This window comes from Vitis riparia, chromosome 11 (assembly GCF_004353265.1).
Source record: "Vitis riparia cultivar Riparia Gloire de Montpellier isolate 1030 chromosome 11, EGFV_Vit.rip_1.0, whole genome shotgun sequence".
Lineage (NCBI taxonomy): Eukaryota > Viridiplantae > Streptophyta > Magnoliopsida > Vitales > Vitaceae > Vitis > Vitis riparia.
In genome coordinates, this window is record NC_048441.1 from 14,788,048 (window position 1) to 14,804,378 (window position 16,331).

The window sequence follows — 16,331 nt, forward strand, 5'->3', positions numbered from 1 at the left end:
ACTCCTTCCGTGGGACCAGTGGCCATTATTCACCCAACATTGCCTTTACTGGCTAGGCCAAAAATATGATCCCATGACCACCAATGTGGGATGAACCCAAGAGAATTTGGTGGTTGGATGCATCAAATTGGTCATTGGTCCCCATTCCTTCCAAGTGACATGACCCACAGATTAAATACCCAAAATAGACTGCTAACCGAAGTATGCATACAATTTAATCACAGGTTCTATTAATGATTTTTCCTCCCCCTTTTGTTCATACGGCCTTGCCTAGCATTTCAAATTTTCATACACTGCATGGACCTGGTTGACACTTGACAGTAACTGGCTAATAATACCATGAGAATCTTGAACAATGGACAGACAGTACTAAGTTTACTAACAAACTATGGTTCCCTAGATCCTGGGGATCTATATGGAATATGCAAAAATCTTCAGCCCTTTCCTAATTTGGTAGGACGTTAGGTGAATGATTGTTTTCATTTCTTAACTAATTTTTCTAATATTCTAAGACTTTCATCTTGACATTTGTGATTGTTCAATTTTTTTAATATTTATTATTATTATTATTATAGACTTTATTAAAATAATTTGTGAAATTAATTTTTAAATATATTTATTATATTTTGAGTTACAAAATTTAAACCTAAATCCAAATTAGTTTAAATAATTTTTAAAAACAAAATTGATTTTAAAATAACTTACATTCAACAGAATTAACCATATCCATCCGATTATTTTCTCCCTAAAAATGGATCCTGCCAAGGTTGAAGTCTTGGAAGGGAACGGGAAGGATGGTGACACATGTTCTCATTCTAGTGGACCGTCGTCTAAAACAAATGACCAACGGGACTCTTCCATGGCTCCTAGTATCACACGGACGGAGGAAAGGATAGTGACACGAGTCCCCATCCTATTGGACCGTGGCCTAACTAATGTAACCAAGATAGAAATGAAACACCGAACAAATCTGTGATTCAGCAAACGTGTCAGACCATTTTCTTCTTGTTTTTCCTTGTCATATTTCTTGTGCCTCTTCTTCTTCTTCCTCGAAACAATATTACAGCAGAGAAACCCGCAGAGAGAGAAAGGAGTGAGCTTTTTCTTTCTTTCTACCTTGGTTTTTCTTCTCGGTCTCCCCCTATATCATTTATTGATAGTTATTATTATTGCTCTATCTTTTTTTCTTTCTTTCTTTTTTTCGGGTATGTGAATTATTGAGTCTTGGAATTGTTGTTTGAATTGGGGGGCAGATAGAAAATGGCAAGCTCAGTGGAGAAAGATGAAGTGGTTTCTTTGGAACTGCCGGCTCCTCCTGGATGGAAGAAAAAGGTTTCTCTCGTCTTCCTCCGTGTGCTTTTTAGGGTTTCTATGTTTCGTTTGTGCTTTTTTTTTTTTTGAAAATCACTTTGTGGGTGTGGTTTAATTTTGTATCTGTGTGAAAATTTGATGTGAGTTTGTTTTTGTAATTTTATGCGATTTTACGTTAAAGTTTGCTTCGATAGTGGTGGGTTTTCAGCTAGGGTTTGTCGGTGTCTCTTGTAATTGTGTTGAATTAGGAGTAACTGTGATTCGTGATTTTGAATTTCTGTTAATTCTGTGGATTTTCTCGGAATTTGTTTTGGGCTTGTTTTTTAGGGTTTCGTGGAAAGTCCTGACTCCTGTTAATGGTCGTTCGCTTAAAACACCTATCTCCCCCCTTTCCTGCTTGTGTTCTATTTTGAATTTGCGTGATTAAGTTCTTTAATTGGTCAGTCAGACTGCTCCTGCCCCTATACCCACCCCGATGAACTAAACACATTTGGTTTATCTAGGTTTTTTCTGTTTGATTGATTTGATTTAAGCGAGGGTGTCTATGTGTGTATGGTTTGGGTTTTAAATGGAAAATGGCGGAATTTGTGTAATTCTTCATGTTGTAATATCTTTATTTTCCACTTGTTTTTGCTGGTATTGCTTGATTGGTGCCCATTGGCTGCAACTTCTTTTGCAAATGGTTATCTCATTGGTTAAAAAAATGTGTTCCAAACATGAACATGAAGATCAATGTAGAAAGTTTTGTTTGAGAATGATGAGGTTGTAGCTAGCACCTTTTGTTAGGACACTGACACAAAGACAAACATTGATGCATCATGTACTGGTTAAGACTTACTTTCCATGGGTCACCAAATGAGGAGGGAATTTACATTTTCTTGGAAGATTAGGAGCAAAATTTTCAACTATTTAGCTTTTAAATTCGAATTGATGCATGGAAGTGGAAGAGCCTTTGGCTTTAATTAGGTTTGAGAATTATCTTAAAAGTACAAGATTCTCAATAGAATTCGTAGTGTTCCATTTAAGAGTAAAATATCCTTCAGAGGTGCAAAAACACTATGGCAGCATTTCTAAGGGAAAAGTTGGAGTTTGAGTATTTAGGCCCTTACTAAGTGCACTACATCTCATACACATGCCTCCAGCTTTCAAATGGGATATTATCATCCAAAAAAATGATTTTCATCTGACCTTAGATATTTATTATATCCATGGCAAACACATTAAGTTTAAATTCTGAAGTGGGTCTGCCCCCTCTTAAGACCTATCACTGTGGAATAAATTTAATAAAGATAACAGAAAGAGCAAGAAAAGTAGAGAGAAATAATGGAAAAGACAAGAAGTTTGGCAGGATTTTCACATGGCAGCAAGGTCAAGTTGCCTGAAGGCTGTGCTGTCAATTTGCAGCTTCTGGAAGATAATCTGATAAAATGACCTAAAGATATATAAAGTTCTTATTTGACTGAAAAGGAGCCTTTGGTTTCGCAATATGTAATCCAAACGACACCCTGAAGTTCATAGACTCAAGTTTGGTTGGCCCACCATTACTTAAACAATCTAAGCATTTGGGCCAAATTGGTGGGTTAACATGATGTCAGAGCTTTGATTGTCAGAAGGTTATGAGTTGTGGCAGTATCACCATGTGTTTATTCCCCCTTATTTACCAAGCCTATAAGCAAGCTCAAAAAGATGGTTGCTTGTGAGGAGGGGTGTTAGGGCTGTAGCACAAATTGGCATGGTATACATCGTTGGCCCACTATTACCCAACAACATAAGCTTTTGTATCAAATTGGTAGTTTAACACATATAAGCTAAGTTCATTCTTCTTCTTCTTACAATTTTTTTTTATAGTTCAAAGCATATTTCAATTCTTTTAGAGTTTATTACAAATTATAGATGAAAGTATGCTTTGGTTGTCCATTGTTGTTGCTAAGTATGCTTGGGTTGCTGATGTTTTGAGGAGGTTGGAGGCTGTGGGCAGTTCTTCTTATTTATAGTTCAAAGCATGGTTGATAAGACAGGTGAAAGCATGCTTGGGTTGTCCATTGTTGTTCCTAAGTATGCTTGGGTTGCTGATGTTTTGAGGAGGTTGGAGGCTGTGGGCAGTGGGGTTGTCCATTGTTGCTAAGTGTGCTTGGATTGCTTCTTCTTATTCTAACAGTTGATAAGACGGGTGAAAGTATGCTGGGAGGCTGTGGGCAGTAGCAGTGGAATTCTTGCTTTCTTCTCAAGCACTGGCAGTGTGGAACTCTTCTTCTTCTTCTTCAAATTCTTCAAATTCTCTTTAGAGTTCAAAGCATAGTTGTTGTTGCTAAGTCTTCAATATCTTTTTCTTTTCTTTTTATTTATTTTTTATCTTCAAATTCCTTTTATTGTTCAAAGCATAGTTGATAAGACAGGTGACAGGTGACAAGTGAAAGTCTCCCTTTTTTGTTGTCCATTGTTGTTGCTAAGCATGCTTGGGTTGCTGATGTTTTGAGGAGGTTGGAGGCTATGGGCAATGGAATTTTTGCTTTTCAGGTTCAAAGCATAGCTTGATAAAACAGGGTGAAGTCTCTCCTTATTGCTCTCTTCCTTTCTCTGTTGTCCATTGTTGTTGCTAAGAGTGCTTGGGTTGCTGATGTTTTGAGGAGGTCGGATGCTGTGGGTAGTGGAATTCTTGCTTTGTCCTTTGTTGTTGCTAAGTATTATTGGGTTGCTAATGTTTTGAGGTTGGAGGCTGTGGATTGTGGAATTCTTGCTTGCCTAGACAATCTTCTCCTTCTTTGTAGTCCATTGTTGTTGCTAAGTATGCGTTGGTTGCTTATTTTCCAAGGAGGTTGGAGGCTATGGGCAGTGGAGTTCTTGTAGTTCCATGATTGGGAATTGGGAAGTCTTCTTCTTCCTTTAAGTGTGTTTGGGTTGCTGATGTTTTGTCGAGATTGTGGGCAGTGGAATTCTTGTTTTCAAAGCAATTTCATGATTGGGAATTGGAAAGTTCTTCTTCATCTCTGGGTTGCTGATGTTTGGAGGATGTTAGAGGCTGTGTGGACAGTGTAACTCTTGCTTTCCAAGACAGTTTCATGATTGGGAATTTGAAAGTCATCTTTTTTTTAAAGTCTTTTAATAGTTCATAGCATAGTTGATTAGACAGATGAAAGTCTCTTCTGATTGCCCTTTCCCTTCCTTCTGATTTCCCCTTCCTTCTTTGTTGTCCATTCTTGTTGCTAAGTATGCTTGGGTTACTGATGTTTCCAGGAGGTTGCAGGCCATGGGTAGTGGAGTTCTTGCTTTCTGAGATAGTTTCATTATAGGGATTTGGGAAGTCTTCTTTTTTTTTTTCTAATTCTTTTTATATTTCAAAACATAGTGGATAAGACTGGTGAAAGCCTTTCTGATTTTTTTTTAAAAAGACAGGTGAAAGTGTTTTTGTTCCCTTCCCTTCTTTGTTGTCCATTGCTGTTGCTAAATATGCTTGGATTGTTTACGTTTCGGGCCTGGAGGCTGTGGGTAGTGGAAATCTCTCTTTCCAAGACAGTTTCATGATTGGGAATTGGAAAGTGTGGAAGTGTTCCTTAAGTAAATTCAGTGTAGTGGTGCTTGGAGAGGGAAGATAGGCAGGTGGAGGTGCCCTAACGATGTCAAGTTCTTTATCAAATCTATTTATTCTCTAGACCCCTGCAAAAGTGGGTTTGTTTGCTTGGGGAACTCTGTGGGAAAGATTTTGCCTGTGGGTCAACTGCTAAAAGTTTGGTATTTAACTTATTGGTGTTGCCTGTGTAAATGTGACAAGGAGCCAACTAATGATTTGGTAATCCATTGTGTTTAAGCTAGGGATTTATGATATATATATATATATATATTGATAGGTCAATGCGGATTTTATTAAAAATTAAAAGTATACACAACATATACAATGCAAACAAAAAGAAAGAAGGCTGGAGCACACAAAAGCCAAGAACTGCCCCCTACGAAGAGCCTAACCAGTCCACAAAATCTAACAATGATGAACCATCCCCAATGTATAACCTAACCCAATCCCAACGATTTATGGTATTTGCTTTTTCTTTTCTTTGTTTTTTTTTTCATCCTTTCTTGGGTGATTCCCAGGAGGATGGAAGTGGTTTTATTGGGTTGGCATGGAATTTCTGTTAGCAAAAAGTGAAAGAAGGTTTGGACAACATCCCCATTTTGATTGTTCTAGATCATATGGTAAAACCAGAAGAGTAGAATTTTGTATGGCTTGTTGGATTTTGTTAATCATATAGGATTTGGATGGAGGGTCTTGTTTTGTATTTTTTCCTATTGCCTATTGGCACCTTCTATCTATTTCCTATTGAGCTGGGTTCCCCCCTTTTATGTGCTTTTGATAAAATTTCTTTGCTTATACTTATATATATGTATATATATATATATATATATATATAACATAAGTGGAGAGATCAAGAAAATTATATTTGATGGGTGTGGTAATTATAATTGAGTTTGTATTTTATACCTATTCCATGTGTCAAGTGTGCAGTGAAATTAAATTGTATTTTTTTCACCTGCACAGTTATGTTCCTGGTAGTAAATTATCAAAGTCAGATGCTTTTTGGCTTCTTACAGGAGGAAATTATTTGAATTGTCACCTGGAGACACCAGGTGGAAGAAGTATTTCATTTAAGGTGCCCTTGAGGCTTGACTCAAGTGGTAAAGGGATGGGGAGGGTTTGTGGGAGGTTCTAGGTTCAAGTTCCAATGGGGACAAAAAATTTACCTATATATAAAAAAAAAAAAGTATTTCATTTAAGGTCCATGCTTTTATACTTACAGCAGCATCAAAATCTATTTGCTTCTTTGGCATTTTATCATGGAGAAAATTATGGATGGTAAAAGAGATTCTGATAAAAAGAGATAGCCTCTAGACATTTATATTTCATGAGCCTGTCAAAAGAGGGGTGAAAAACTGTATTCATGTTCCTTTTTATTTTGTTATGTTGCTATCTTGACTGTGAATTCAATTTCAGAATTACTGACAGAGGGATAGAAAGTAGCAAACATGCTGTTAAATTGACCTGTGTAAAGGCATAGATTAAATTGTCTTTGTTGATCAAGTTCATCACAATCTAAACAAAAGGGCAAATTAGACCTGCCACTTATGTTATAAGGCCATATTTCTCACTATTGTCTCTAGGATGCCCATTATACTTCATATGAAAACAGTAATTTCAATATCTGGGAATTCAAATTTTGAAATTGTATGAATTGGCTTTAGTGTGCTTCACTCAATATTATTGGTAAGGCTAATCGACAGAGAAAAGGATGCTCGACTTGATGCTGCTGTGAATCTTTTACTTGTATTTCCTTGCTTTTTCCTACTGCAAAGAGAGGTATATTGCTGGCTTTAGGGTGCTTCACTCAATATAATAGGTAAGGCTAACCAACAGAGAAAAGGATGCTCAACTTGATACTGTTGTGAATCTTTTACTTGTATTTCCCTGCTTTTTTGTACTGCAAAGAGAGGCATATGGGTGTCACCAAGTGGGCCCTCTGGGCACCTGTGACCTTGACTTTTTAGAGAATCCCGCTCCTACGTCATAGGACTTGTAGCTCAGCAATCCACCAGGTGGGTTTGTTTATCCTTCCAGTTTTGAGTGTCAAACTTGGATAGTTATAGCAAGGATGTTTAAATAAGCATAATTGCCTATTTGTCACTTTTATATAATCTTTGAAATTGATCTGGTTAATTAATCTCTGATATTTTAGATCCTCTCTTGTCACTCTAGCATTTTTCCAATTTACATTTTGTAGGTTGCATGTTTTTCTAATGCCATTTGATTGTGTTGCCTGACTTGATCCCCCTGTTCCATATGCAGTTCATGCCTAAGAGAGGTTTAACCCCCAAGAAAAATGAGATTATATTCACTTCCCCAACTGGAGAGGAAATCAATAGTAGAAGGCAGTTGGAACAATACCTGAAATCACACCCTGGTGGCCCAGCAATACAAGAGTTTGATTGGGGCACTGGTGAGACCCCAAGGAGATCAGCAAGGATTAGTGAGAAAGCAAAGGCAACTCCACCAAGAGAACTTGAGCCTGCCAAGAAGCGAAGCAGAAAATCATCAGCTTCAAAGAAGGATAACAAGGAAACAGAAACCATTCCTGATGAAACTGAGACAAAAGAAGTTCACATGCAAGAAGCTAAAAAAACTGAGGATAATGCGGAGGCAGAAATTCAGAAAGATGTTGTGAATGAAAATCTCATTGAGACTAAAGATAAAGCAGAAGATGTCAATACTAAAACAGAAGAAGCTCCTCCTGAAGGAACTCAAGTTGAGCAAGATGTTAAAATACCTGATGATGCTGAAGAAGGCAAAAAGAATGCAGAAAAAGAGTCTGGTGAGAAGGGTGGTGATTCTGAAGTAGCTCAAAATGAAAAAGAAAGCACAGAGGGTACAGAAGTTCAAGAAAATGTGGATGAAGCACTAGTAAAGGCTGATAAAGATGATGGACCTGGTGAGCACGACAAACCGGATGCAGTCATAGCTGATGAGAAGAAACCTGAGGTGGAAGGACTGGAAAAAGAGAAAGAAAATAGAAGTGCACTTGAATCTGAAGGAGAGATTAAGGAGAAAGAATCAGCAAATGGCAACAATGTGGAACAACATAGTTTGAAGGATACTGAGATAAGCAAGAAAGTGGAAGAAGGAATCGAGAATGGCAGCCAGGTCAAGCCTTGAGTTATTTATATATTAATTTTACATTGGCTCTCTTTCACCTCTATATGACCATTTTAGATTTATGGGTACCCCTGGATGACTGTAGTTTATATGTTTTTAGTGATAGAAATTTAATTGTTGGTGAAGACATCTGTCTGTATAATCTATAGATTAGGTCTTTAATCTAGTAGCTTTTCTTGCATTGGAGCAACTTGTAGCTTTCAGAGATCTTTGTAACATTATAGTGTCTGATGCTTGTTCGGAAGACAGTATGGTATAGCATACTTGTACCTTGCAGAGATCTTTGTAACAATATGTATCCAGCTTCTGATTATATGAAACCCCAGTTGCACCTGGAGGTTAGGAATTGTCTGTACTCTCAGGGTGTTGTTTTGATGTTGTGTCTTCAAGATATAGTTTTGTGAGGAATTGTGCACTATCTAGGATTATGAGTGCCTCATTTTCTACTGCTTCATACGGTTTCTGAGAGAATGGTGTATCACCATCCCAGCCCAAAATAGCTCAGACTTCCGATCGCGGTGGATTTTGAAGGATTTTCATCTCTATGCCTTGTCTTAGAATCAGAGGAACTCTCTCTTTCTCGGAGTGATCCCCCTGCCTGAACCAAATAGACTTCCCGCATCTGACAGGCTTCTGTCTATTTGATATGCAATTTCAAAAGATTACTGTATTCGGTAATAATCAATAGCTGGGCAGGAGGTATGAGATCTACACATTGAAGACGTACCCCATTAAATACTGTAAAGTTTCCTGGGATTTTATTACTCGTTAAATGAAGCTCCTACAAATTGAGGAAAATGGTGGTGAGTCTCTTGATCTTGAGTCATACCAACTAGTTGAAACTAAAGAGAAGGCTAGTGGCAGAAATAAAATAACTCGAGAATGGAGAAGCAAAAGGAGCTTCCCAGATTTCCCCATACAACAAAAGCCGAAGGAGAAGAAAAAGAAAAAGAAAAATCAGAATCCCTTGTCCTTCAAAGCCCTTTAAGCCGTCCGACTAGTCCTGTCAAGGTTGTCCATTTCTCAAATGCTGTGGCTGATGACACAAAAGCTATTTTGGAGGATTCCATATCATTTCTTACAACTGCAAAATTAGAGAACTACAAGTTAGGGCCAGAACATAAATCACAGTTATTATTTCATTAAGCCTAAGATCTCCACTGGACAGATTCTACCATTTTGGGTGTAACTCTGAACCTATGGTGTTGATGTTCTGAATCTAGTGTTTGGCCTCACCAGGAAGATAATTGCAACACACTAAAGATTCAACCAAGACTGATTTCATCCAGTAAATATCAATGCAGAAGCACCCCACCTGATGAAATCAATGAAGCCAGAGATGAATTGAATGCATCCACTTCACTTTTCTCCTCAGGGCTAGAGCTCAGCTGTTGAGAAAGGATACACAAAGACAATCACAAATATACAGAGGATAATCCACAGTCTACACAACTAAAGAGACCAGATGTATGTAATGATATTAAATAAAACAAAGGGGACCTTGGTGAAGGCTATATTAGCCTTTTGCACCCAATCTGCATCCGTGTTTGAACCAAGAAATGAACTTGCTGCCGACAGATCATTGTTATCTATGGCCTGACCTACTTTGCTCAGCTTGTACACTAGCTCTTGCAGATATCCTGGAGTAGCATAATTCATTGGAGTTCAGTTAGAATACATCCAAAATAACCAGGCCCTATTTACTCACTGAACCATATTTAATTTGTCTCATTTGGGAAACAAAACCAAACATGTAAAGAGATCAGATTATGTTGATTGAAGTTTGTGGAAATCCCGTATGATTTTGGGGGTGATTTGTAGGATATTGTGGTAGAAGATATTTAGGCTAAATGTTTGGTTTGATTTTTATTTTTTCCATATTTTGCTCTCTGTGTATACGTTAAATAAGGACCCGATTATATAAAAAATACACGATTGAATATACGATTGAATGATTCTCAGTTTCTTCATGGTATCAGAGCACGGATTGCTCTAAAACCCTAATCAATCCATGGCTGCCCAAAAAGAAGACAACCATGAGTCCAATCAATCGGCAACCCATGAAAGAGAGTTGGAGATAAACTCCTCCATGGGCTTGGCCGGTGCATTTAACAACTCCCCACTCCATCTTACCATTGAAAAATTGAACGGTAAGAATTACAAAGAGTGGGCACAGGCAATCAAGCTTGTGATTGACGAAAAGGGAAAGCTAGGGCTTCTTACCATTGAGATTCGGCGACCACCTCCGACCGATGCAGCAGCATCCCAGAAATGGTGGTCTGAAAACTCCTTCATCACCTCATGTTTGATCAACTCCATGAAGCCAGCCATTGGCAAAACATATATGTTCCTCTCGACGGCAAAGGATGTGTGAGATGCGATACGGGAAACATACTCCAATGCTGAAAATGCTTCCCAAATCTTCGAACTCAAGACGCAGCTCTGGTAGATGAAGCAAGGAGATCGGGAAGTCACGGAATACTACACCGAGATGCTGGGTTTGTGGTAAGATCTCGATCTCAGCTGCGAAGAGGAATGGGAGTGTACGGGTGACAATGTACGATTCAATAAGAAGATGGAGAACGAGAGAGTCTTCGATTTTCTAGCGGGGCTGAACTACGAGCTTGACGACGTTAGGAGCAGGGTTCTCAGTTGCCGGCCACTGCCCTCCATCCGAGAGGTCTTCTTTGAGAAGCGATGAGAGGGGAGCAGAAGGAAAGTGATGTTACAGGAACATCTCACTTCTGGGCCCCCGAGGCTTCAACACTTGTAACCTGTGGGCCTCACGCTGGATCTGGCCCAAGACAGTCTAAGAGGACTTATTTTGAGCATTGTAAAAAACCGGGCCACACTAAAGACACTTGCTGGACTTTACATGCGGATTGGAAGCCCAGACAAACCAATAAAGCCCATAGTCATCAGGCCTCCACCAAAACCCAGGCAGATAAAACACCCACAGAAAATCATCAGTCAGCTTCTAGTGTGGGGTTTAATTCTGATCAGCTTGCGAAATTATATGAGCTTTTTTCTAATGTCCAAGCCTCTAGTCAATCTTCTACTACTCCGTCCTTTGGTTTTTTAGCCCACAAAGGTACCTTTCTGACAACACTTAGCATCATGTCTCATATTACTCCCTGGATTATTGACTCTGGTGCATCTGATCATATGACTGATACTCATCATTTATTTTCTTCATACTCTCCTTGTGCCGGTAATTTGAAAGTAAAAATTGCAGATGGTACTCTATCCCCAGTAGCCGGCAAAGGGGGTATTCGTATTTCTAAGTCTATTACTCTCAACCCTGTCCTACATGTTCCTAATTTATTTTGCAATTTGCTGTCTATTAGCCAGTTAACCAAACAGTCTAATTGCTCAGCTAAATTCCTACCCTCTCATTATGTTTTTCAGGACCTATCATTGGGGAAGATGATTGGCAGTGCTAAGGAACGTGAGGGGCTATATTACTTCAACGAAGCTAATGTACGTGGACAATGTCCTCCTACTGTTTGTAATTTTGCATCTAGTCCTAGGGAAAGTGAACTTTTGTTATGGCACAAAAGGATGGGTCATCCTAGCTTTCAGTACTTGCAACATTTATTTCCTTCACCATGTTCAAATAAAGCTTCATGGGATTTTCAGTGTGAAGTGTGTGAACTTGCCAAACACCATCGTGCATCTTTTCCTAAATCTAAGTATAAACCATCCATACCATTTACTCTAATTCATAGTGATCTTTGGGGACCCTCACGTACCCCTAATAAGACCCAAAAAAATGGTTTATTACTTTTATTGATGATCACACTCGCCTGTGTTGGGTATATTTGTTGATCGATAAAACCGAGGTTCGATCAGTCTTCATGAACTTTCACTCTATGATACAAACTCAGTTTCACACCAAAATTTAAATTCTTCGTACTGATAATGGTACTGAGTATTTCAATCACTCCTTGAGCACTTATCTACAAGAAAATGATATTATCCATCAAAGTTCTTGCGTTGACACCCCTCAGCAAAATGAGGTTGCAGAATGGAAAAATAGACATATTCTTGAATTTGATTGTGCCTTGCTATTTACCTCTCACATGCCCTCACAATTTTAGGGTGACTCCATTTTGACAGCCACATACCTTATTAACTGAATGCCTAGTCGGGTCCTATCTTTTGTCACACCTCTCCAGAAATTCCAAGAGTTTTTCCCCATTATAGACTCGGTGCACATCTTCCACTTCGTGTCTTTGGGTTCACTATGTTTGTCCACGCTCACACACCTAAACGAAACAAATTGGATCCCAGAGCACTTAAATGTGTCTTTTTTGGCTACTCTTGTACACAAATGTGCTACAAATGCTATGACCCAATTTCACAGAAGCTATATGTTAGCCTAGATGTCACATTCTTTGAGCATACTCCCTATTACTCGCTTCAAGAGGAGTCCATGAGTGAAGACCCCCCTTAACCTTAGACTACCTCAATATTGTTGTGTTTGAATCCACTTCATGCCTTATATATACCCTTTCGCCTAATACAGAAGGACACTTGAACTCAGGGGGAGATACGGAAATACAAACACATGGGGAAACACTCGTCTACTCAAGAGGCCAAAATAGAAGTCCAATGAGACACTCACACCTTCGAAGCACTAAAAAAGTCAGAATCAGTGATAGTTCCAACCCCTCAGGAGTTTGGCTCCAATCCTGATCAAGTAACAGATGACTTACCCATTGCTCTTAGGAAACAACCTCGTTCATGTACTCTCCATCTTATCTCGAAATTTGTGTCTTATAATGCTCTTTCTGCAAAGTGTCATGTTTTTACGACTAACCTTGATAGAATCCAGATTCCTAAAAAATTCAAGAAGCCTTGGAGATTCCAGAATGGAGAAAGGTAGTGATGGAAAAAATAAGGGTATTGGAAAAAAATGGGACTTGGGAAGCGATGACTTTGCCAAGAGGGAAGAAACCAATGGGCTATAAATGGGTATTCACAGTGAAATATAAGGCGGATGGCACAATAGAACGATACAAAACCCATCTGGTTGCAAAGAGGTTCACTCAGACTTACGACGTTGACTATACCGAGACATTTGCACCAGTGGTAAAGCTGAACACTATACGAGTTCTCTTATCCTTAGCAGCAAACCTAAACTGGCCACTATATCAGTTTGATATCAAGAATGCATTTCTGAATGGTGAGTTGGAAGAAGAAGTGTTTATGACGCTACCACTAGGGTTTTGTAAGGAAGAAGAAGAAACCAAGATATGCAAATTGAAGAAATCTCTGTATGGTCTTAAACAATCTCCGAGAGCATGGTTCGATAGATTTGCAAAGGTGATTAAGAACCAAGGATACCAACAGTGACAGTCAGATCATACCATGTTCTTCAAACAGTCCAACGATGGAAGGATGACCATCCTAATCGTGTATGTCGATGACATCATTCTCACTGGAGATAACACAGGAGAAGTGGAGAGGTTGAAGAAAGTCTTAGCTACAGAGTTTGCTCCTAGAGAAAGTAAGTACTTGACTTGCAAACTAAGACTGGCATGCTTGGTTGCAAGCTGAGCGATACCCCTATCAAGGTAAGAAAAAGGACAGAAAGCGACAGAAAAGCCGTTGATAGAGAGAGATATCAACAACTAGTAGGTAGTCTGATCTACCTTTCTCACACTAGACCAGACATTGCTTTCGCCGTAAGCGTGGTTAGCTAGTACATACATTCACCAAAGGAAAGTCACCTAGAAGCAGTGTATAAGATCCTTAGATATCTAAAGGGTTCTTCAGGGAGAGAACTATTCTTTAAGAGGGGTGACAGTAAGAAGGTAGAGATCTATATGGATGCAGATTGGACGGGATCAGCAGAAGACAGAAGGTCTACTACCGGCTACTGTACCTGTGTCTGGGGAAATCTAGTAACATGGAGAAGTAAGAAGCAGAGTGTAGTAGCCAAAAGCAATGTTGAGGCTGAATGCAGAGCAGTTGCACAAAGTATGTGTGAAGGACTATGGACATTACAGTAGAGCTCCTCATCAAACTCTATTGCGACAACAAAGCGCCCATTAGTATTTCTCATAATCCTATTCAACTTGACATGACCAAACATATAGAAGTGAATAGACACTTTATAAAGGAGAAAATTGAGAAGAGGACTATTTGCATGACTTATATCCCTACAAGGAAACAATTGGCAGATATATTCACCAAAGGGTTACAGAAATCTAGCTTTAAAGATTTTATTTGCAAGTTGAACATGATTAATATTTATGATCCAACTTGAGGGGGAGTGTGGAAATCCCGTATGATTTTGGGGGTGATTTGTAGGATATTGTGGTAGAAGATATTTAGGCTAAATGTTTGGTTTGATTTTTATTTTTTCCATATTTTGCTTTCTATGTATACGTTAAATAGGGACCCGATTATGCAAAAAAATACACGATTGAATATACGATTGAATGATTCTCAATTTCTTCGAAGTTGTAAGAAATACACTAATTGAAATGCAAAACAAAACACTTGCTTCTCAGGCTTTCAGTAGCTGAAGGCCAGATTAAATTTATCATCCAATGGTAAGACTTCAATCCAGCGAGCATATATTGAATAGAAAATGATATCTTATGCCTTATCATAATGTATTATTTTCAGGTCAGAATTGGGTCAAAAAAGCACCATTCAAAAACCTTCTATTGGCAATTGTCGATTGCAGCTTCCTATAGTTTATCCAGTCATACCTTCAAATTAGAAACTACATCTCAGAGGGGATAGGTAACTACAGTTCTCAACTTCATTGCCTTAGAATAATTGAATTGCCTGTAGGGAACACTACTATTAGTTGTATATATCCAATAGATGGAGGTAACAAGCACTAATTAAAATGGGAACTGGGCCTCTGTAACCTTTGAAGCTCAAGTATAGAGTGCATCTGGAATTCAATTGCAGGGCATAATTACTACTCATTTAACTCTATGATGAATCAAAATTTTTGCAAGCCCTTGATAACGTTTCTCAGTATATTAAAGTGATTCTACAAGAAAGCAAGCACCAAATGCCTTTTGCCTCTAGTTGAATGGGGAAATTTTGTATTGAAGAAAGCCATTCATTTAAAGTCACACAGCATTTCGAGTATTTTCTTTGAATCCTTCAACTAAAAAACTTGAAAGTTGAGGTGGGTAGCCATCAGAAAGCATTCTTCATTGCCTGAATGCAAAAGCCACATTACCCTCAATCTCCAATTTGAAACAATTCATCACTACAAGTGAGAATCCCATGCTTTGGTTAGGCACAAACAAAATCCATTGCCAACAGGCACATCTTTTAACAATTGGGTCAGCTGGGCTGATTGAATTTTCACTAAAAAAAAACACAATAAAAGAAACAAACAGAAGGCAACCAACCTGTTTCTTTGTTGGATGAGCTGATGACTCCTTGTTTTTCAATACGCTTTTTTCGATCCTTCTTCACCTTTTCCAAAAGCTCTTCATCATCATCAGCCTCTAGTATTGCAGCATTGGCGTCGGAATAATAGCCTTTACCAGCTAAGGAGAAGACAAGGCTGGTGAGGAGGGTGATGGAGAGACTTCGTTTGGTGATAATGGGGGAAGAAGGCCTTGGCTCACTGACTGCCTTGGACAGAGTCAGTTGTCTCTTCACATTGTGTCTATGAGGATAAATGTGTGTTGCTGCTAATGAAGAAGAAGAAGAAGAAGATGATGAAGAAGAAGGGAGGAAGGTATTTGCAGTGGACAGAAAGGTTGTTGCCATTTTCTGCCCCTTTTTTTTTTCGCTGTTCCTTTTTCTGGTTATTTTTGGTGGGAAGAATAAGAGGCATTGGGGCAGTTTGGAACTTCGTATAGGATAAGGTTGCTGGATTCTGTTATCTCATCCAGTCATTGTTCAAATGCTTGAGGGTACTATAGTCAGTCAAAGGAGTTAGCTTTATATGCTTTATTTTCCTGGTTTAGCAGCTTTAGCTCCTGCCCCAAATTGGACCTCCATAATTTTTTTTTTCTTTTTTTTAAAGTAAAAAAAATTAAAATAAAGTAGTTTCCAAAATTTTCAATTCAAGATTAAAGTATTTATTGGAAAAACAAAAAAATTAGATATTTAATGATTGGTCTTGAATTTTGATGAATTTGTTGACTTAATATTCATTAACATTAAAATTAATTTAATGTTTTTTGGTAAAACAAATTTTATATTTTAATACTCATGTTAAAAAATTAATTAAAGTAAATTAATTTTTGTAATGATCCACTTCCAACCATGTATATATTGTCTTCTTTAGGTTCAAAGTAGCTTTCATGGTTTTAAAACATATTTATATAGTTAA

At 38.3% G+C, this 16,331-nt stretch overlaps 2 protein-coding genes across 3 annotated transcripts; one reads left to right on the forward strand and one right to left on the reverse strand.

Annotated features, from left to right (window-relative positions):
* Positions 1-984: 984 nt before the first annotated feature.
* Positions 985-8,354, forward strand: LOC117924538 (methyl-CpG-binding domain-containing protein 11-like). Of its 2 annotated transcripts, XM_034843176.1 has the most exons (3): positions 985-1,093; positions 1,254-1,332; positions 7,145-8,354. In XM_034843176.1, exons 2-3 carry the CDS (start codon positions 1,261-1,263, stop codon positions 8,006-8,008), a joined length of 936 nt encoding a protein of 311 aa, XP_034699067.1. In that variant the 5' UTR covers positions 985-1,093; positions 1,254-1,260; the 3' UTR covers positions 8,009-8,354. The 2 variants fall into 2 exon arrangements, with proteins under 2 accessions (XP_034699067.1, XP_034699068.1); XM_034843177.1 differs by lacking the exons at positions 985-1,093; positions 1,254-1,332 and adding an exon at positions 6,079-6,894.
* A 385-nt stretch (positions 8,355-8,739) lies between these two features.
* LOC117924539 (thylakoid lumenal 16.5 kDa protein, chloroplastic) lies at positions 8,740-15,816 on the reverse strand. The gene is made up of 4 exons (XM_034843178.1): positions 15,397-15,816; positions 9,509-9,648; positions 9,324-9,396; positions 8,740-9,092 (listed from the first exon to the last, which is right to left on the reverse strand). Exons 1-4 carry the CDS (start codon positions 15,761-15,763, stop codon positions 8,983-8,985), a joined length of 690 nt encoding a protein of 229 aa, XP_034699069.1. The 5' UTR covers positions 15,764-15,816; the 3' UTR covers positions 8,740-8,982.
* Positions 15,817-16,331: the final 515 nt, after the last annotated feature.

What these genes read in the sequence shown, in the direction of transcription:
- LOC117924538 (XM_034843176.1), top strand. Translation starts at nt 1,261, where the DNA reads ATGGCAAGCTCAGTGGAGAAAGATGAAGTGGTTTCTTTGGAACTGCCG. An exon ending in CTCCTGGATGGAAGAAAAAG is followed by an intron (nt 1,333 to 7,144) that starts GTTTCTCTCGTC and finishes TTCCATATGCAG; the next exon opens with TTCATGCCTAAGAGAGGTTT.
- LOC117924539 (XM_034843178.1), bottom strand. Translation starts at nt 15,763, where the DNA reads ATGGCAACAACCTTTCTGTCCACTGCAAATACCTTCCTCCCTTCTTCT. An exon ending in CTCATCCAACAAAGAAACAG is followed by an intron (nt 9,649 to 15,396) that starts GTTGGTTGCCTT and finishes ATGCTACTCCAG; the next exon opens with GATATCTGCAAGAGCTAGTG. An exon ending in GGCTTCATTGATTTCATCAG is followed by an intron (nt 9,093 to 9,323) that starts GTGGGGTGCTTC and finishes CTAATTTTGCAG; the next exon opens with TTGTAAGAAATGATATGGAA.